The 22,952-nt window shown below is 36.7% G+C and overlaps 1 protein-coding gene across 12 annotated transcripts in view; it reads right to left on the bottom strand.

The window, feature by feature from the left end:
* The window catches only part of Bltp1 (bridge-like lipid transfer protein family member 1), a 209,922-nt gene that overhangs the window by 120,719 nt on the left and 66,251 nt on the right, over positions 1-22,952 (bottom strand). For 11 of the 12 annotated variants that reach the window (XM_058583669.1, XM_058583667.1, XM_058583668.1 and 8 more), the window contains 10 exons: positions 22,295-22,450; positions 21,913-22,010; positions 19,900-20,078; positions 19,630-19,736; positions 18,440-18,648; positions 10,441-10,668; positions 9,634-9,771; positions 4,568-4,747; positions 2,491-2,619; positions 12-131 (listed from right to left, as the gene is read on the bottom strand). In XM_058583669.1, coding sequence (XP_058439652.1) covers positions 12-131; positions 2,491-2,619; positions 4,568-4,747; positions 9,634-9,771; positions 10,441-10,668; positions 18,440-18,648; positions 19,630-19,736; positions 19,900-20,078; positions 21,913-22,010; positions 22,295-22,450 — 1,544 coding nt within the window. The remainder of the gene's footprint in view (positions 1-11; positions 132-2,490; positions 2,620-4,567; positions 4,748-9,633; positions 9,772-10,440; positions 10,669-18,439; positions 18,649-19,629; positions 19,737-19,899; positions 20,079-21,912; positions 22,011-22,294; positions 22,451-22,952) is intronic. The other variant, XM_058583671.1, reaches the window with a different exon arrangement.

The raw sequence follows: 22,952 nt of genomic DNA, 5'->3' as shown, positions 1-22,952 counted from the left end.
CAAACACTTGCCTTTATATTTGTAGCACAGCCATGCTCCACAATATAAATATCAGCTCCATCTACTGCTAAACGAGTCATAGTGTATTTCAAATCATCTGAAGTTGGGCAAGGCCCGGGAATACAACTCAACTAAAATGAAAAAGAATTGTATAATTAATTCATCACAAGCAACACACTGTTGTGATACTTAACTAAACTCTCCTTATTTAAACAAATGAAATTCTAGTTATATGTATTTTTTTTAATCAGTAGGTTAGCTGGGCAAGGTGTTGCATGCCTGTAATTCTAGCAACTTCGAAGGCTGAGGCAGGAGGATACCAAGTTTGAAGTCAGTCTTAGCAACTCAGCAAGACCCTAAGAAACTTAGGAAAATCCTATCTCAAAAAATTTTTGAGCAGGAGAAGAAGATTAACATTTAACAGGGATGAGAAGTGGGAGGGAAAGGGAGAGAGAAGGGAAATTGCACGGTAATGGAAGGAGACCCTCAGGGTTATACAGTGGAGGGGGTAGAGAGAGAGGAGGGGAGGGGAGGGGAGAGGTGGGGAGGGGGGAGGGTGGAGGATGGGAAAAGCAGCGGAGCACAACAGACACTAGTATGGCAATTTGTAAATCAATGGATGTGTAACTGATGTGATTCTGCAATCTGTGTATGGGGTGAAGGTGGGAGTTCATAACCCACTTGAATCAAAGTGTGGAATATGATATGTCAAGAAATTTGTAATGTTTTGAACAACCCACAATAAAAAAATTAAAAAAAAAAAAAAATTTTGAAAGGCGGGGATGGGGGAGATGCAACTCAGTTGTAAAGTGCCCCTGGGTTAAATCCCCAGTATGGGGGTGAGAGTAATCAGTCAGTTAAATTTCTTTCTCTTACAATGATAAATAAAGCCATCAGCAATCTAAGTGTTCCCAATAGAACACTAGTCTCATATAACTGCCATTTTCATCAAAATTGCCAAGTAGCAAACCTATTTCACTTAATACACATAAATTTGTTGCCAAGACTCAATAAGAATAGTCCAAGAAAATTGGTAAACAAAGTCACAAGTTTGTAAGAATTGTCTGAGAGTTTAGAGGTAGGCGGTCTCCCTGTGAGAATACCCCCCACCCTGCACACACTGTTTTCACACATCCACAGATAAATCAACTGTAAATATCACGGTGATACCTAGGACAATCCACACAAATTTAACTTTGTTTTGTTCCCAAAATACAGATTTGGTAATGCCTAGGCTGGAAGAAGCCTGCACATCACCTACTTCAATAAACCTGAGGAAATGGCAGACTAAGGGAGTCCTGACCCGCCAGCATGTAAACATGCTCACTACGGCACCGCCAGGACTGCAGTCGGGGCCTTCGGGTCACTGATGCTTTGCCCTGATCTATCTGCTCCAGACAAAGGCAGAGAGACACAAAGGAAGTTTTCAAAATGACAGAAATGTTCTCTATTGTTACTGGTGATAATCATTACTAGCATGATTAGAACATTTGTCAAAAACTCAAACCAGTCAACTTAAAAAGGGTGAATTTACTATATGTAAAAATATACCCCAATATACTTGACTTTAAAAAATTTCGTGTCACATAAAAGCTTTGAGTTAAAGCGGGGAACCTAAAGGTATGTGTGAATTATCCATAAGAACTAACTGCCTGACATATAAGTAAGGGGACGGTTCCCAAAAGGAAAAACACTTTATCAAAACTTAAAGAGCTATTTCCTTTATTATCAGCACATAAGCATAGTGTGACTTTTTCAGACATAAAATTAAAAGCACAATAAATTACTTTAATTCACAATAATATTACAGCACATAAATATAGCTTGTATGGAAAAAAATCCAAATAAGAAAGAAAAACTAAATTGTTAATAATGGTCTTCTTTTACACTTTTCAAATTTCCATAATTTCTAGGTTTTTGGAAATAAGTCCCCATTCCAAATTCACCAGGGAGAGTATTTACTGCACAAAACACCACACATTTCAGTGCCACTGTGTACATTCTAGGGATCACTGTCTACTTTTTTAAATCCTGAGAAGGAACCATAATGACATATATCAAGGCAGTTCCATGTCCTGAAAAGATAATGAGATCTGGAATCGGGAAATCTGGCCAATGTCCAACACTGCTAATCACATTGTAGGATATTAGACATGTTCCAGAATGGTCTGCAAATCAAGCCACATAAGGAATTGTTCCTTCCTGTTGCTTCAATTTCTAAATCTTCTACAGACACAGCCATATTGCAAATAATACACTAAGATAAAAATTTTAACAGTAAAAATATATATGCGTGAATGTGTATGTTTTAATAATTCTCTTATATTTTAGATATAGTGACTAAGAATTTACACAATAATTAACCAAAAAAAAAGCTAAACTATACTGTTTACTTCATGGTTATACACATTTTAGTTAAAGCTGAATCTTGATCTTCCATTTAAAAAAAAGTCATACATGTGTATATACTGCTAACATTTGTTAACATACCTTGGACTCACAGACTCGACGGTCAATCCCATGCTGACATATGATTACAGATTTTGGTCTTTCCAGTTCATATTCCCGGCACACCACGTGAAAAATAAATGTCTGTCCCCACTCCAAGAGACACGCCAGCTAAGATAACCAGGGACAGGGTGACAATACGGTTAGCACCTAAACAGGGTTTGGCACTCAGCAACCCGTGAAGAACATCAGCTGGCTTGAAAGAGCACAAATGCTGCTTTACACCTGCTGCTTGATAACCTGCCTGTTAGCAAGAGCTTCCTCTACCTCGACATCACTCGGAAGCCTGTGTTCCTCTTCATTTGTGAAAGGTAAAATGCATCACCAAAATGAACTTTATTTCAGCTGAAAAGTTCCCCTTCAGCAACTTCCAAAACAAACAATTTTCTTCAAAGTCATACATTCTTTGCACACAAAAGCACCTAAAATTCTGTCTCATAATAAACAACTTTGATGTAAATTTTTTTGATATTTAATTATCATTATCATACTGAGCTACAATTTTGGAAAACTGGGTATTTTGAATTACTATAAGGCACATTTGTTTATGTAATTAAAAGTTTAATGATATATCAATTCTTCAAATCTATAGTTTAAATTAAAAAGTGCTTTAGTTTTGTAACTGATTCAAGCTGTTTAAACAATAAACATACTGAGGAATGGTTATACATTACATTATAACCCCCAAAGCAGTTCATAATTTCAACTATTAGAAAACATGAATTTCAGATGATAAGACATTTAAGTGTCTACAGGTTCATGAGGCATGCAATCCATGACGAGAGTGCAGTGCAGAAAGAAAGGGTTATCTTATAATGATGGTTTATAAACACAGGAACTCTTAGTCCTCAGAATAAAACTGCATCCAGTTCTGTGGGTTCAGCATGACTTTATCCTCTCATCAGGAACAAGCTCCTCTGTTATATACAAGTTTGTACTTGAAGACTTAGGGACAAGAAACGGGGAATAGTAAGAAGAAGACAGTTACAAAGCCAGTAAGTGCTGAATGTTCCCTGTCATTCATTTTTGTATATATTCATTTCTTTTCACCCATTTGTTTACATGTCATTATATCCCAACATTATACTGAGATGTTATCCAACTCCAAAATACCACCTTCAACTTCATTCATTCTCCTACTATTTTTTAGGAGATCAGTGTCGCTGCCCTCCTACTACAGCTTCTTTGAGGTATACAAGGTACTTGGATTCTTGGTTTACCTCCCTCCTGCTACCACCTGATTCTTTGTTTCATACCTATTCTGTAACTTTTTACCAAAATGGAGTATGAACATTTATACCACATTCCAGTCCTAAAATACAAAGCATTCATATTATCATAAATATATGTCTCAACAGGTAAAACGTTACAGCAACACAGCTCTTCAATTAAAGTTGGGCTGTCTATTTCTAGAACTAAATAATCCTTAAGGCCTCTGAGCCTTGTAAAAGTCAGTCAGATTGTGTTAGGGATGAACTTATCCAAAGGGACCACACTTAGCTCTAAAGACCAAATTTACTTGTTAGTAAATCCATTATTTCAAAAACCAGTATCCATTAAGACTAGATCATATGCACAGATTATATGATCTTGCTTTGGGACATGACAAGAATCCTCAGCAACACAAGGGTGAGTTTCAAACCTTACTTAAGAAATATACTAGAAAGCAAAGTTCTTATAAAGTTATTCTATATACTAGGGGAAACCAAAGGTTATTGTAATTGCAGAGGGCCAACTAGTATAATTTGAAGAATACATTAATTTGGTTTCTAGAACAGTTCTCATCCTGAGTTTTTCCCAAAGAAAGTCTCAAATTCTTGTGACTATCTCTAGAACTACATAATACTGTCAATTATATCTAGCTCAGAAAGTGACCCTTGCCTCTGACTCAACTACTGCTAAGAAAGTCCTGAACAGCAAGGAGGACAGTCCACCAGCACTCCCCCAGAACCTCCTCAGTGGAAACGCAGTGATCAGTGCACTGTCACACAAGCTGTCCTGGAGAGCTGGGAGGAAGGAGAAGGAGGTGTGTTAGGTCACAATGCTGGGAGGACCGTACCTGTGGTGCAGTGACCTTGGCTGTAAGGCTTCCAGCCTGCACGTCGATTAGCCAGGCATACTCTAAGGAATCGCTTCCCAAAGGAAGCCCTTCTGCAGAGAACATAGCATGCGCTCTCAGCTGCAGACCTGACAGATGGATGTGCCCTTCCCTGAGTACGTCGTCCACGGGGGGTCGCTGCTGGAAACAAGAAGACGTTAAGAAGTACATCAAAACCTCCTCATGATTCATACTTGCTTTACCCTCCTGGAGCTGGACACTACTCTAAATCACGCTACCACAACTGGGGGCTCATAAAGATTGTCAGAAGTAAGCTACTTCTGACAATCTTTATGAGCCCTCAGCTACGTCAGTGACAGTACCTCTGAAAGCCCGACTACAAAAATCTGATAGCTAAGTCCTAATTGGTCTGATTGGTAACTGCCTCCAGGAAAAAGAAACTAGGGCACTAACAAGGAATGCCAGAGCCCAATGTTTTGTGGGAAGGCCAGGAATCATGAGATTAAAATATCAAGAGAGTAAAAAAAGGGAAGAATAAAGACCAATATGACCATAACATGAAGAATGCAGGGGAGGGTCACCCAGATCCATGAAGATTTTGAGGACTATGTAAATAAAAGAATAGCTTTTATCTTGCAGAGAATACTTGTATACTTACTCTATAGTGAGAGAAAATTTGTAAGACACATTTAGAAAGAAAAAGGGTAAGTGTAACAGGGCATTCCATGGAATACTAGTTCCACAGACCACTGTTAAGAACACAGGATCAAGGACATTAGGCAATGCCTTCCCATTAATCAGCCATTTCTGTAGAATCTACCTCACAATTTGTTGTCTGTCTCAGCAAATACCCTTGACTTTCTTCTATCTGTACTGCTATGACTCTTTTTGCCAGGACTTTGACAAGCATTCCAGCATTCACTTCTGAATCTCGATGCTCAGTCAACAACCACAGGGGCTTTTCAAAAGGCAAGTTTGACCACATTCTTGTCTCCAAACAATTACATGCTTCCAAAGCAGTGTCTACCTCTCCTTCCAGCACTTTTACACTATGAATTATTTATTTTAATCTCCATATTTATATTCTCCACCAGGTTCATTAGGTAAGGACCATTTCTGTCTTGTTCCCTCAGTATCTCACCTAACAATACTAAAAAGAGATGCTGCTGACTGAGGAGTCAGATTTTCTCACAAGTATTCTCAGGACCTTCAAGACACCATTCTACATTGAGACAGCTCACAGGTGTCTCTCCACCTAGTTTCATCATATTTGCCTCTTCTGTGTGCGGGGGCCATCACACAGGGTTAGTGTTCCTTGCTTTCAACACATTTGTGGAAATGCATTCTTTAAAAATAACTTATTTTGTTTTGTTGAATGTCCAATAAGGCCTTTTTTGAAAGTACAGTGGTTAAAATAAAAGTAAAGCACTATTAAGTACTCACAAACAAACCAACACTCAACTAAGATGCTCAGAACTCGCCCATAAGAGATTGCCCATTTCTCTTTATTAATTTCTTCAACAAATTAAAAAACGGGGATGTACTTCCTCTCAATACACTTGCCCCCAGCTCTTATAAACCACTAATTGCAGAGAAGCACAAGAGGTATTTTAAGGCTAAAATAAACTGTTATGCAAGCTTGGTATTATGAAGATAGAGGAGTTCACAATGGTGGAGTTATACAAACCTATACATGTGGTAATACAACCCGGAACTACAAACACATGCTGAACCAGTATCAATGTCCTTGGTTTTGATACTGCACAATGATTACATAAGAGTCTCGCGCCATGGGGAGCACAAGGTAAAGGGTCTACATGGTGTGTCTCTGTGCTATCTTGCCAATTTCCTCTGAATTTGTAATTACTTAAAAATCAAAAAAGTTTAAAAGAAGGAAACACCCATTCTGTGGCACAACCAAAAACAATGTCTAAAACACACCATGTATTGATTTTTAGCTATCACAATCTCAGCTGTGTCCACATATAAATGCAAGAAAGTAAACTAAAATTATATCAAGAAAAACATAGCTATGGCTAAAGAGTGAAAAGGAATATGCTATTTTTTAAAAAATGCTCAGTTACCACATATAATTCACAATAATGACCACCTATTGATGATTTTGGACTGTCAGATTCATCTTCCCATTTATAATTTTATTTGTCTTGTATTAAAATTCATTTTCTATGCTGTACCATTGGTCTTCAGGTCAGTTTCAGTGCTATTTTTGTTATTAGAGCTCTGTAGCATAACTTAAGGTCTGGTATCATGATGCCTCCTGCTTCACTTTTGCTAAAGTTTGCTTTGGCTACTCTGGGCCTCTTATTTTTCCAAATGAATTTCATTATTGCTTTTTCTATTTTTATGAAGAACACTATTAGAACCTTAATAGGAACTGCATCAAATCTGTATAGCACTTTTGGTGGTATGGCCATTTTGACGATATTAATTCTACCTATCCAAGAACATGGGAGATCTTTCCATCTTCTAAGGTCTTCTTCAATTTCTTTCTTTAGTGTTCTATAGTTTTAATTATAGTGGTCTTTCGCCTTTTTTATTAGATTGATTCCCAAATATTTTCTTTTCTGTGAGGCTATTGTGAATGGGATAATTTCTTTTTCAGTTGATTCATCACTGATATATAAGGATGGAAATGATTTATGGGTGTTAATATTATATCCTGCTACTTTGCTGAATTCATTTATGAGTTTTAGAAGTTTTCTGGTGGAGTTTCTGGGGTCTTCTAAATATAGAATCATGTCCTCGGCAAATAGTGGTAGTTTAAGTTCTTCTTTTCCTACTTGTATCTTTTTTTAATTCCTTTTTTCTAATTGCTCTGGCTAGGGTTTCCAGGACTATGCTGAATAGAAGTGGTGAAAGACGGCATCCCTGTCTTGCTCCAGTTTTTAGAAGGAATGCTTCCAGTTTTTCTCCATTTAGACAAACTCACATAAACATAGTTATCTCATCCTAGACAAAGATGTCATAAACATACACTGGAGAAAAAGAGAGCCTCTTCCAACAAATGATGCTGGGAAAACTGGAAATGCATATGTAACAAAATGAAATTAGATCCCTATCTCTCACCATGCACAAAACTTGTCTCCTAAGTGGCTCAAAGACCTAAGCATTAGACTAGAGACCCTATGCCTACTAGAAGAAAAAGTAGGCCCAAATCTCCATCATGTTGGCTTAGGAACCAAATTCTCAACTAGACTCTGAAAGTGCAAAAAGTAAAATCAAGAATCAATAAATGGGAAGGTATCAAACCAAAAAGCTTCTTCACAGCAAAGGAAACAATCAAGAATTGAAGACAGAGCCTACAGAATAGGAAAAAATCTTTGCCACCTGCCCCTCAAATACAGCATTAATTTCCAGGATATATAAAGAACTCAAAAAACTTAACACCAACAAAATAAAATAACCCAATCAATAAACAGGCAAAGGAACTAAACATATGCTTCACAGAAGAAGAAATATAAATGGTTGACAGATATATGAAAAAATGTTCACCATCACTAGCAATTAGAGAAATGCAAATTAAAACTACACTGAGATTTCACCTCATTCCAGTCAGAATGGCAGGTATAAAGAATATAACTAACAAAAAATGTTGCCAAGGATGTGGAGGGAAAAGATACACTTGTATATTAGTGGTGGACTGCAAATTGTTGCAAGCACCCTGGAAAACAATAGATCCCTCAGAAAACTTGGAATGGAACCACCATTTGACCTAGTTATCCCACTCCTCAGCATACACCCAAAGGACTTAAAATCAGCATACTACAGTGACACAGCCACATCAATGTTCATAGCAGCTCAATTCACAATAGCTAAGCCATGGAACCAACCTAGGTGCCCTTCAACAGATGAATGGATGATATAAACACACAACAAATATTTCTCAGCCAAGAAGAAGAATGAAAATACAGCATTTGCCTGATAAATGAATGGAACTGGAGGCAATCATGTTAAGTGAAATAAGCCAATCCCAAAAAAAAACAAAGGCTTAATATTCTCTGGTATGCAGATGCTGAATCACAATGGGGAAAATGGAGGTTCACCGGATTGGTTAGGGGGTATGAGGGGAAGGAATGGGAAATGGAAAAGATAGTAGAATGAATTAGACATAACTTTGCTATGTTAATGTATGAATATATGACCAGTGTACCCCCACATTATGTATAACCACAAGAATTGGAAGTTTATACTCCATGTATGTATGATATGTCATAATATATTCTACTGTCATGTATAACTAATAAGAACAAATTTAAAAAATAGAGAGGAGACCAAAAAAAAATCCATTTCCTAAATCATATAATGTGAACAGAGGTAGGGAAGTTCCCTAAAATCAGTAGTAGGGGGCTGGGGTTGTGGCTCAGTGATAAGCACTCGCCTAGCACGTACAAGGCCCTGGGTTCGATCCTTAGGACCACATAAAAAAAATAAATTAAATAAAGGTATTGTGTCCAACTACAACTAAAAAATAATTTTTTTTTTAAATCAGTAGTAGGTACCAAGAGAAGCTACTTGGCATTTAAAAAATGATTTAAAAAGTGATAATCTAGCCAGAAATATAATAATTCTCCGTTTGATTAATATCACTGGTTCTTTCCCAAAGGAGGTTCTTAAATATGGTGAAGAAATACAAAAATGTCTAATGTTAGATGAATAAGAATAAATCATTGGCCTGCAGCTACACGTGTTGTAAATGTTTATGGTACTGGTTAGAACAGGTAGTTTTTCCCTTCTACAGTAGAGAGTTAGAAAGTATTTTTTCCATTTCTAAAAACAAGAGATAAAATATGATTGGTGTCACATAAATGGGAGCAGTGAAAAACAGAAAAAGAAAATTGAGACTCTTGAAACAACTCACATTTATATTTTATACATGTTTTACACACACATACACACACACACAGACATGAGAACTCCTTATTACAGTCATAAATCTTTAACTGAAAGAGCCACCTATTCCAGGCACAGAAGCTAACACACTATTTTGACCCCCTAAGTACTAAAAATAAGTCTCTAATTCTTTACCACCTTTCCTTTCATATTACCTGATAGTTATCGCTGACAAACACATTCAGGGGTGACAAGACAAGCTGCAGCATGGTCTCCCGAAATCCTTTTTTCATTTCAAAGCAGAGTCTTTCCAAGAAAGCAGTAGGGCACTCAGGACCATCAGTAGTTCCATGCTAACAAAAGTACCACAAGACAGAAGAAGTTAAAGAGGAACAGAATATTAGGAAAATAAAACCACTTATCATGATTAAGAGAATTTGCTTTTTCAAAGGGAAAAACAGTATATGTCATCAAAAATAACCATTCTGCACAAGCAAGGACATTTGCTGCCCTTGGCACCAGAGGTGCCTTCTCTGCTACACAGTGCTGGCATGTGAAATGGAGCAAATTGTTCCAGGGCATTCTCCTCCCTATATGGCCTGATCTCAATGCTCCTGGTTCTTGGGGCCATACAATCTCAGTCCAAGTCAGTTTCCAAGCCCCATGAGTGTCAAGGGCATTCTCAGAGTGAACCAGGATGCTGGGCTGGATCTACACCTCTGCCCAATTCATCCTCTGGGGTCAAGCCTGAGCTTGATTTTATAACAGGTTCACCATAAGGACCCAAACTGATGTGGGGTCTGAAGACAAGAACTAAGAAAATGTGATGTCCTAGACCAGCTTTCTAACAGTGAAAGGGATAAAGTCTAAATTTCTGTAATCTAAGCTGTGTCCTTTTAAATGTGTGTGTGTGTGTGTGTGCACGCATGCGTGCGCCTGCACCCAGGAACACACACGGAGACTCCTATGCTGAATGGATGCCCTAATAACTGTTAGGACTCTCTTGATCTATAAATACTTACAACAGGAAGACGCCCGTGAACTTTGTACAAATTAACCAGTACAGTGATGTCCCAAGGACGCAGGGTGAGAGGGTGAACTGGCTTGGCTGAACCTTCACTTTCCTTCTTTCCGTTCTCCATTCCAACAGCAGTCCATCCCGAGCTGGATGATGTGGACAGTGACAGCACAGGGCTGGAGATGACCTCTTCAAAATCCATGTACATGTCATCTTCCCCAAAGTAGTTCTCCTGTAAATATTACGAAAAAACAAGCTGGCATTACAAGAGCTAAGTAATACTTTCACTTGTGGGCCTGAATTTGTAAACTATGAACCACCCTCACCTAGTATATTTAATTAAAAATGAAAATGTCAGGTCTACTTTCACAATTTGAAAAAACATTAGAAAATAATTATTCAGTAGCACAAAAAGTAAAAGACTACAGAGTTTATAGGAAGTGTCACAACATAACTCCCCAATTACAGCAGAAAGCATAATTTAGTTCCTCAAGAGACCTCTGAAGACCTGTGGTGGGACGGAGATGCAGCTCCGTGGCAAAGCTCTTGCCTAGTACGTATGAGGCCCTGAGTTTCATTCCCAGCCCCACAAATAAGAAAAAAGAAAGTTTTCATGGCTCAATAACTTTCAGTGTTTACTCTATAGTGCCCAAGGCACTATGTAGGAACATCTTTTGAGGAAAGTGAAAATCAATTTGGATGACTCTTAATAAATATTACAACATACACATTCCAGTTGTAATATTTATCCAGAAATGTTTTAACAGTTTTAATAAGAATGTCTAATTTTAGTTACTGATTAAATAAATACATGTGTTATCAACAGTTATCAAATTTCCTTTCATACAATTCACTGGTTATTTAATGTGGAAGTGTGTCAACTATTTTGTGATTTCTTTTGCATCAGAAATTAAAATTTGACTTTTAAGAAACAGATTTAACTTCAACTGAAATCATCTTTTTCCCATTGACTGTGAATTTATATTTTGTTTATTTAACCCATCAGTAGTAAAGTTGTTAAATAGCCTTGCTAACACTGTTTACTGTTATCTATTAAAGGGGGACCAAATCAGTATTTCAATAAATTCTGCAGCAGAGTTACTGACAAAATCGTTTTCTAACTAGGGTTATGGACACCAGGTTATAACATCTTTTCTTAGGAAAGGACGTTGAAGGTCTTAAAGTCCTACAACTAATGAGAATACTGTATTCAAACTCCAAATCCACTGACTCACAAAACCAGGAGTTTTCCCTGTATTCTTCTCTGCTGTCCACTGCTTAAAAAAAAAAAAAAAAAAAAAAAAAGAGAGAGATCTGAAGCCTGGACAAATTCAAGCACAACTATAAAGGAAAATAAATACTGATCTGCATCTTCAAACCCAACATATAATTTTTACAACTAAACAGAAATAGCCTTCCCTGTTGATTAAACTCAAAATAATTCAGAACGGGAGTCATCACTTAGATCATTTGGGAACCTTTTCAAAATGCACTCGTTATCTCTTGGTCCTGGAGACTGGCTCAGCAGGTCTGCAATGGGCATGAGTTCCAGAGGCAGGTACAGGGGAAAACATCCTTTGGTGACTTTACCTGCAAATGCCCCCCAAGACTACTGCATTGTTTTTAAAAAGGAAAGCACATTTGCACACACACCCTTAACCCCCAGTTACTAGGAACAAGTGCTGACAGGCTGTCACACAGAGGGGGCTTTCTGCTATAATTGATGGGTTATGTTGTGACGCTTTCCCTTCCTCTACTAAGGAAAGCTAGAACAAATTCCACCCAGGAAAGTAGTCTCAGTGTACTGTTACTCAACCCTGTTACTGTTACTCAACACCCGGTTCTGACATGTTGAAAATGACTTCAAGCTGGCACCGAGCGGCCATGCTGTCCACACCTGCAGCAGGCTCCATCATATCTTCTCAGATGTTAAAGCATGTTCAGCACACAGTCTTTTTCCAGAGCTCTTTGCCGAGGTAATGCCAGGATCACTTTCTCTGGTGGATTTTGGAAATCACTTTTTCAAACATAATCTCACAAATACAGTGATTTTATAATTTCTTTGTGTTTAATTTTGATAACTAAGTAAGTCTCAGTTAACATGGATTTTCAGACTCCCTTAGTTTTTCACCTATATATGAATTTCATCATAGAATGTACATGAAATAATGTACTCAAAAATGACACATATATATGCAAAATGCCTAAATTCCAAAGTTTTTAAATTCTAACACTGATACTAACTAAAACATAAGTAATACATTAAAACAAACAAATGCCCTTTGCCATCACTTGGTCTCTGAGGTCTCAGAGCCACCTTTCCTGCTTTCATGAATTCTAATGGAAAGATCATAGAATCCCAGAGTGACAATTTTGATGAATGCCACAACCGCGGAAGTCAGGATTAATCATCTGAGAGTGCTTCTGGCATACGACAGAGAAAATGCCAGGAGATGCCCCAGAAGCCAGCAAGGGAAGAGCAGGATCTGAAGGGAGGGCCAGAAGCAGCTGGCTCCAAACAGTCTCAGAGACAACTGCACCCACTGGGAAAGCAAGGACCTCTGGGAAGCAAAGAGAGGGTGCCAGGACCCAGGAAAGACGGGGGGTATCTGGAGCCACAGGGCTTGGGAAAGGAAGTACCTCAGGGCATAGGAAGAGATCAGCGACTCTGAGGAGAAGACTGCTCTCTTTAGGGGTGTGACCTGCCCGTGATGAGAAGCAAAATGTGGTGGCCTTTTGCAGTCACAGGCATGGCTGTGAACTCTGGAACTCCTGACCCTCAGGTGTATTAGCAAGTGAAAGGAAGAATTCGCAACATTAAAAACTTAAGCATTATTTGTTCTTACTATATGCTGTGTATTCTGTTAACACTGTTCTTGCTGTGTGCCCTGAAGTCTGTTAGATATTAGAGTTTTGTTGAGCAAGACATATACCTAATGCATTCATCTGTCTGTGTGTCCATATGCCTATTTTCAAAAATAAGTATTGTCAGATATTCTCTGTATTGACCAGCACTACCTTTCCTTTGCTCCAGGTGGGACTACCAAAGATGTAGGTATCTAATTCCAGACTTTTTTGCCTCAGTGCGCGCACGCGCACACACACACACAAACACAGAGTATCACTGTGGACATCTCTCCTCTACTTTGCCCCACTGCTAAGTTCCCTGTCGGGACAAGTTCCCTTCTATCTGTTTCCTGTTCAGCACATGCTCCATGCTGCAAACTCTCTTCCTTCATTTAACCTGCATCAGTCACCAACAATTAATAAACATTTGCAAATGTTTCCCTAAAAAAAAAAAAAAAAAGAAAGAAAGAAACAGAATTTAAGGTAGAATAATATCACTATATCAGCACTAAATTTTAAGGTACACAAAGACAGAAACAAAAAAATTACATATATTCCTTATAAAAAGCAGAGTTCACTGGGCTGGGCAAATTTTTTGCCTATCATGTTTTCAATATATATTTAATATGTATGTCAAAACTTGAAATTTTAAATTTGCTTTGATAGTTTATACAAGTTCTAAATTAATTTGGTGAATGTACATACCAATATTCTTTTTTATATATATTTATCTTTTTAGTTTTAGGCAGACACAATATCTTTATTTTACATTTATGTGGTGCTGAGGATCAAACCCAGTGCCTCATGCATGCTAGACAAGTGCTCTACTACTGAGCCACAATCCCATCCCCCAATACATTCTTTAGCAAACTTTGATACTACTAAAAAGTACGTATCCAAACATAAGCAACTATCAACAGAAGCCACATCTGTAGAGTAGAATTTATAAAGAAATATAAACGGAGACATATACATCTTTCTTTATATTTTTCTTGGTTACAATCCTCTTATTTTTGGTAAATATGTATTACTATAAATCTTTTAAAATAAAAAATTGGCATTCAATGTGCACATGGCAATGCAAAAACAAAGTTAATATCTAATAATATTCAAAACCTGATATTATACTGCAGTGACCACCCTCAGCCTGCTAATTAAATCATTACTTACATTTAATTAAAATATAAATCAGCCTCATTAGTGAGATTATAGCTAAATTTGTAAATAATCCTTTTATAGCTATTCATGTGCAATCCCAAGAAAGTCAGATATTGGAAGAAATATTTGAAGAATATTTTAGGTGAAACAGTGGTCATAAGAATGAAAATATGTGTATATGTGTGCATTTTCCCCTTTGAACACACAGGTTTACTCCTTTAGGAATCTGTTTTTTAAATGCTAGGGAAGAAAGGGTAACCATGCAAAACTCCAGGTTTCTACAAATCTTATCTACACGTTCCCTGCACCTTTTAACTTACATCATGCTATCTGACACTTCCCAACAGTTTTTAATAAATATAGTAACTCAAATGTTAACATTATGTGCCTCAAGCCCGAGTCACCTAGTACTTTGTCTTAAGAGCCCTCACCCACACCTGTGACTTGTCCTTCCTTGTCCAACCCTGACCACCCTAGTCCCTTCTCCAGAATTCATTACCACTGTTACTGTATTATTAACTTAGTATTCAGTATCCAAATCTCTGCATCTGTGAAACTGCAACAGGATACAAATAAACAAGCAATGTAAGATTAGACCCACTCTAACATCCCTCCCATGAGTAACCCTACTGTTTATGATGTTTTTAATCTCTTCCTGATCACAGATATGGTAAACAACCAACAGTTCAATGAAATTTAAAGCAAAGTAAAAGTGCAAAATTCTGGAGAAATGTAAAATTTGGTGAAACTGCTGCTAAATGATGTTGGAAAACTGCTCTCCTCAAAGCTTACAGTGATAAACAAGGATCTAGAAGAGTTCACTACCAAAAAGAACAGCAAAACAACAAGAACCACTGTGACACCAGGGAGACTGTTTTAAAGTGTGATCTGAATAACAGAAGAATTAAAGTAATCTTTGGAAAACAGGTGAAGACCTCAAATATTTCTCTAAAAATAGCCTCTCTTCATAATCATGCTACACATATCAACCTTAAAGTGCTATCACACTGTGCAATTACATAGTTTCAGTGGAAAAATTATGCCAAACGAATCAACACTTGATTTATTCTTTGTTCTAAGAAGTGGTGCATATTAATTCAGAAACTAAATTTGACATACTCTTGCAATAAACTTATTTTCATAGATTTGCTTTCATTTTTAAAATAAAGATCCAAACAAATCTTGGCTCATTATTTATCATGAAATGCTGTCATCTTTTTTTTTTTTTTGGTACCAGAAATTGAACTCTGAATCACTCAAACACTGAGCCACATCCCCAGCCCTACTTTGTGTTTTATTTAGAGATAGGGTCTCACTGAGCTGCGTAGTGCCTCACGGTTGCCAAGGCTGGCTTTGAACTCACAATCCTCCTGTCTCAGCCTCCAGAGCCACTAGGATTACAGGCATGTCCCACTGCCGCAACTTATCATCCGTTTTAAATAGATTCACTTAAAATAGACTTTTCCTGGTACCAATCATTCTCAATTATTCTCAGGTAAGTGTTAAAATTTGTCCACATATCTTTCCTACTCTATCAGATATACTATACTGTCCAGATATCTGTTACCCCTCTATCTAATTTCCTTGAAAAAAGAAATATTATGTTAGTGCTGGCACACTAAATGCTTCAAACTAAAAAAACACTAAACTTAGGAGTGTTCTTTTTAATAACTGCAGTGGATTCCAGCACAACAAGTCCAGTGAACAGGCATCACTTATCCTCAACAATTTAAATCATCCATCAAGCTATTGTGAATCCCCTTAATTTTCATTTAGAAGGCTATTACAACATTGTAAAAGCTATCTAGGTGAAGCCCCCGGCCAACATCATTCTAAATGGACACAAATTGAAAGCATTCCCTCTAATAGGGATGCCGTCTTTCACCACTTCTATTTAATGTAGTTCTTGAAACACTAGCCAGAGCAATTAGACAGATGAAAGAAATTAAAAGGATACAAATAAGAAAAGAAGGACTCAAATTATTACTATTGGCCAACGATATGATTCTACACCTAGAAGACCCAAAAAATTCCACCAGAAACCTTCTAGAACTAATAAATGAATTCAGCAAAGTAGCAGAATATAAAATCATAAATTATAAATCAAGGGCATTTCTGTACATCAGTGACAAATCATCTGAAAGAAAAAGGAGGAAAACTACCCCATTTACAATAGTCTCAAAAAAAAACTTGGGAATCAACAAAAGAGGTGAAAGACCTCTACAATGAAAACTACAGAACACTAAAGAAAGAAATTAAAAAAGACCTTAAAAAGATAAAAAGATCTCCCTTGTTCTTGGATAGGCAGAATTAATACTGTCAAAATGACCATACTACCAAAAGCACTATTCAGATTTAAAGCAATTCCAATCAAAATCCCAAGGACATTCCTCATAGAAATATAAAAGGCAATCATGAAATACATCTGGAAAAATAAGAGGCCCAGAATAGCTAAAGCAATCTTTAGCAAGAAGAGTGAAGCAGGAAGCATCATTATACCAGACCTTAAACTATACTACAGAGCAACAGTAACAAAAACAGTATGGTGTTGGCACCAAAATAGACTGGTAGACTGAAGGTACAGAACAGAGGACACAGAGACTAACCCACATAATTACGGTTATCTTATATTAGTCAAAGGTGCCAAAAGCATATATTGGAGAAAGATATCCTCTTCAACAAATGGTGCTGGGAAAACTGGAAATCGATATGAAACAAAATGAAATTAAGCCCCTATCTCTCACCATGCAAAAAACTCAACTCAAAGTGGACCAGCAACCTAGGAATTAAACCAGAGACCCTGCGCCTAATAGAAGAAAAAGTAGGCCCAAATCTCCATCGTGTTGGATTAGCCCTAACTTCCTTAGTAATACTTCTAAAGCACAAGAAGGAAAATCAAAAATCAATAAATGGGATGGATTCAAACTAAAAGGCTTCTTCTCAACAAAAGAAACAATCAGTGAGGTGACTAAAGAGCCTATGGAATGGGAGCAAAGTTTTACCCCTCACACATCAGATAGAGAGCATTAATCTCTAGGATACATAAAGAACTCAAAAATCTTAATACCAAAAAAACAAATAACCCAATCAATAAATGGGCCAAAGAACTTAACAGACACTTCTCAGAAAATAATATACAATTAATCAACAAATATATGAAAAAGTGTTCAACATCTCTAGCAATTAGAGAAATGCAAGTCAAAACTACTCTTAAGATTTCCTCTCACTCCAGTCAGAATGGCAGCTATTATGAATACAAACCATGATAAGTGTTGGCAAGGATGTGGGAAAAAAGGCACACTCATACATTGCTGGTGGGACTGCAAATTGGTGTAGCCAATATGGAAAACAGTATGGAGATTCCTTGGAAATCTAGGAATGGAACCACCATTTGACCCAGCTATCCCACTCCTTTGTCTATACCCAAAGGACTTAAAAACAGCATACTACAGGGACACAGCCACATCAATGTTTATAGCAGCACAATTCACAATAGCTAAACTGTGGGACCAACCTAGCTGCCCTTCAGAGTAGATGAATAAATAAAGAAAATGTGATATATGTACACAAGGGAATATTACTCAGCAATAAATAATAAAATCATTGCATCTGCAGGTAAATAGATGGAGTTGGAGAATACAATGCTAAGTGAAATAAGCCAATCCCAAAAAACCAAATGCCGAATGTTTTCTCCTTTCTCTGATATAAGGAGGCTGATTTGTACTGGAAGAAACAGACGAACTTCAGATAGGGCAAAGGGGAGGGAAGAGAAGGGACAGGGTATGGAGGTAGGAAAGATGGTGGAATGAGATGGACATCATTACCTTAAGTACATGTATGAAGACATGAATGGCATGACTTTACTTTGTGTGCAACCAGACACATGAAAAATTGTGCTGTTTGTATAATAAAAATTGAAATGCATTCTGCTGTCACATATAACAAATTAGCATAAATAAAATAAATTCAAAAAAATAGAAGTTCTTTTAAAATCATACCTTTATACATAAAAAGGCATTTAGCAGAGGCCCATAGAGAGTTATCTGAGAATCTGGGGAGAGCTCCATTTCTACATGAAGTTTATCAGGCGGAAGTTCTGCTGGGTCAACCGGAGGGCGTGCAGAAGAAGAGGGAGAGGAAGCCACTCTGTCTGCAGCCTTCTGGGCTGGCCTTAACACAGACAGCATTGTTTCTTCCATCTCTGACACTGGCATAAATGGAGGAAGAAGAAGAGATTAATGTTTAAAGAAGGAGAAAATGACCTCTTAGAAGTTCTTCAAGCCAATATTCAGTAAGACATAATACTTAGCAAATGCAAAATCAAATAATCTTGATAATATCTATAGTAATATAATACAACAGACCTGAGGGTCTAAAAATTAAGAAAACAAAGAATAGACTTCATTGAAATATGGAGGTAAATGCATATATCAGATTGCATAGAACCAATGAAAAGTTCCTGTTAACATAAGCAACTTTCTCATTAGGTCCCTACAATATAAATTTGAGTTACTATTAGTCCTTAAGTATATTCAGGCATTAAACTACAAAGCTGTTTTCACATAAATAACTGGTAAGACACAGAATGACATTATCAAGTCACCACACATGTAAACAACTATCAACACTATTCTTTGAAACAACACACTGGGAAAAGAAACAAAGAAAATATCACTTGACTCTTGTTGTTTTTTGTGTCTCAGGTAACAGGGAAAATTACCTTCAGGAAAATATAAGTTACATGAAAGTTTTCAAAATGCATTAAAGAAACTAACACTTAACAAAATCGATTTAGGCATTTCAATTGAGGCTTCCCAAATACACAGATTCTCACACACCTTGTTTCCTACTCAGCTCTGCTGCATTGGAGTGGCAGGTCTTGAGAAAACTACTTGCCTTTTCTGAGCCTATTTCTTCAACTCCAAGCTGAGAATAATATCCACCTCATAGAGATGTGATAAGAATTAAATGAGATAATATAAGCCAGAAAACTACTTGGCCCAGTGCCTGATTATATAGTAAATGCTCAATAAAGGTTAGCTATTCAAAATTATTTTGCAGATTATAAATTTATATAATTATTTTAGAAGAATAAATGCACTTCCAAATTTTTTATTTTCTGTATTTTTAATGATAATCAATCATAATAACCACTAATTCAAAGTATAAATTACATAAAAGCACTTACATGATTGTTTCAGCTGTTCATCTGCCTTTTGCGGATAAATTGGATGCCAGGTGTAATCAATTGTAAGCAGTACACTTGGAACAGTCCAGCACTCAACCCAACCAGCTCTTTGAAGAATAAGAAAGTTTCTGGTCAGATACTTGTTCCTTTAATTGTATACAGACACTAAGTACAGATAATGAAACTTTATAATTAGTATTTTAAAGAAGAAGAAATGTCTCTCCACATGTAAGTACAAAACGCTTAGGTCTCTGATTGTCATATACTCACTTCTCCTGAGTGATATTGCGCCACTTTGGTTTAACTGTTTTCTGGCCACTCTGGCATTCAGCAGGAATACCAGCATCAGGACCCATCTTACTCGGGTGACAATTCTTTACCAGCATAAATAATGAATATTTACTAGGGTGGCAATCTGGTAGAAACAAATGAAGATCAACATCTTCTCCCTAAAACACAATACATAATAACCCAAAGTAATAAATTCAGTACATACATATGTCAGGTCACTACTTAGAGCCAAAACTATAATAATCTTAAAAACAAATTAAAATGGAAATAAAATTTAAATGATAAATGCCTGGAATAAGGTTTTACATTGTCTAAAACCTAAATACTTATTTAGGTTTTAGACAATAAAAAAAAAAAGAGAAACAGTATAGTTTCCACATAACAGTAAAGAGATCATCTTTCATGGTGACCCATGAATATTTTATCTGAAACTCACTTGGGGGAGAGGAGCTCACTAATACAGGCTCAAATGGAACATGTTCTGTAGTCTTCAAAAATTGAAAGGCAGTATTGTTATGGCTGGGTGTGAGGCATCCCTCAAGGCTCCTGTGCTGATGCAGGACTGTTCAGAGGTGCTGAGCCTAGACTTGAAGAGCTCTGACATGACCTGTCTTTCTAGTCTGCATGGACTGGCTGGTGACTGCACCAGGCAGGGCGTGGCAGGCAGGAGGGAAGTTCGTCCTGCAAGAGTGCATCTGCCCTGAGCCTCTTTCCTCCTGCTCCTTCCTGGCTGTCATGAGCCTGCTGCGTTCCTCTGCCTCACCTCAAGCCCAGAGCAATGGACTCAGGTGACCATGCACTACACCTCTGGAACATGAGTCAAAATAAACTTTTCTTCCTATGAATTGTTTTTCTTAGTTACTTTGGTCATAGCAATGCAAAGCTAATTAATACAAATATCATCGCCTTTAATTTTTAATAAGTCTCTTCTTCAACTGATGTTGAATAACTCTTAATTGGCATACCAGAAGGATCATAACTGGGTTTCCCTTTTTTCTCTATATTGCCAGGGTTCAATATCCAACTTGGCAACTTACTAGCTACAGGACAAGTTGTATAAACTCTGTTTCTCTGTTTTCCAATCTATAAATGTAGGTAACAGCAATGACTATCTCAAAAGGCTTGTTCTGAGAAATACATGAGTTACTACAGGGAAAGAGTTCATATTATGAATGTAATGCACTCCTCTATTGTGATATATGTAAGAAATAATTTTTAAAAACGTTAAGAAAAAAAGGTATTTTGCTTTATGTCTTTCAAATAAATGCTATTTCCTAAAGAAAAAGAAGAAAAGAAAATATGGCATTGCCTCTGGAGGTGTGCTGTGATCCTGCCTTTTATTACTTGTTTTGACAACTGTACTTCTAACACTAACAGAATATGAAGGTGTTTGCTCATTTTGTATTTCATTAGTATTAAATAATGCATATGTGATTAAAAAATATGTATTAGGTGTAAACTGCTCCTATTAATACTGCTGCTACTTTTTTTTTTTGCCACCATAACAAACATTAATACAACTTACTCCTGATTGTCCATCCCCTAAAATTAGGTCTTCCACAAAATCATGAGTTAAGAAGTACATTAAACCTGCCTTTGAGATAAAGGGAAGGAAGGAGCTTGTGGTTGTTCTCCCTGAATTCACAGCTACAATTCGCAATCAACATAGGGAAGCATAAAATTAGTGCCTAGACCTTACAGCTAGGAGAGGTTCTTAAGAGAATATAGATGAGCTACAGAGATCAGAACTGAGCACCAAGAAAATAAACAACTCTGGAGACTTTTTTTTTTCAATTGGTCAATTTCTTAGGAGCTGTTACCTATAAAAATAAAATAATAGGAACTCCACGACACTCATGTTAGGGACGCTGGAAGAACACTGAAACGCTTTAGGGTGGCAAGAAGACAGGCAAGGGAGAGGAAAGGTAAGCCCTGGGGAGTCACATGTACTAATAAACCCGTGGAACTGTCAATGCAAACAGTGATACGTACTCTTAAAGAGAACCTGGTGTTACATGTAGCTGGAACAAAGTCCGTAAAAGGCAAAGGAAAATCAATGTTCAGTGTTTCCCCACAAGCTGCCAGATACACTAGAAAAAGAAAAAAGAAAGAAAAAGAAGTAGTAAATTTACTTTTAATGTCAATAAAATTTAAATATAAGTATTACTGTAACTGCATACCTAAACAAAATTAAACCTAAGAGAAGACACTCAGTACAAAGCATATTCTGAAATGGTCCTGAAAGTTTCACAAGATAATGAGGGGAAAAAAAAACAACTCTAGTACCTATTAAAACTACAAAATCAATACTAATTTTCTTTGTTATTATGTATTGAAATAAAAATACTGACCCTAATTTTTTTAAATTTCTTACCATTTTCCTGTTGTTTAGTGGAACAGTCAATCCAATTGTGCTGATTAGCAGCCCAAATCATTTCAAATTGATGAAACATGATTTTAAAATTCCATGTATACGGAACAAATGAAAAAATGTCTGGAGCACTATCACTCGACCAGTCTTGAATTAAATCTAAGAACATTGGGGTACAAAACAAAGTTAAATAAAATTAAGAAAAAAACAAATACATACAGTCTAACAACAGTCAAAATGAATTTTTGCCCTCTGTAGGTATAAAGAATTTTATACTAAAATATTTTCACAAAATATATTAAATGAGTTACTAGTCAGTTTCAAATTAAAAATTTTATTCATCTAATATATCTATTTTCTCAAGAAATTTTTGAAAACAGAAAAAAATAAATGTTGCCTGATATTTCATAAATAATTCAATGCTGTAAATACGTTTCCTTCTAATTCTTTTTCTATATGGCTTTTTATACTATACTATGTTTTGTGTCGCTTTTTGACTGAAAAATACCTTCTCATGTTAATTTACTCACATTTACATAAATTTTGTGTATTAAAGAGATTTACCATTCAAGATTTGTTTTCCACACTCTTGGACACTTAGACTCTCACCAATTTTTTTTGCTACATATAACATGTCAGTGTGTACTTTTGTGCAAGGTGT

This window comes from Marmota monax, unplaced genomic scaffold (genome assembly GCF_021218885.2).
Source record: "Marmota monax isolate L192 unplaced genomic scaffold, Marmota_monax_Labrador192_F-V1.1 WCK01_AAM20220418_F8-fsc00378, whole genome shotgun sequence".
Lineage (NCBI taxonomy): Eukaryota > Metazoa > Chordata > Mammalia > Rodentia > Sciuridae > Marmota > Marmota monax.
Note: the sequence above shows the minus strand (reverse complement) of the source record. Positions and strands in the feature narration are given on the sequence as shown.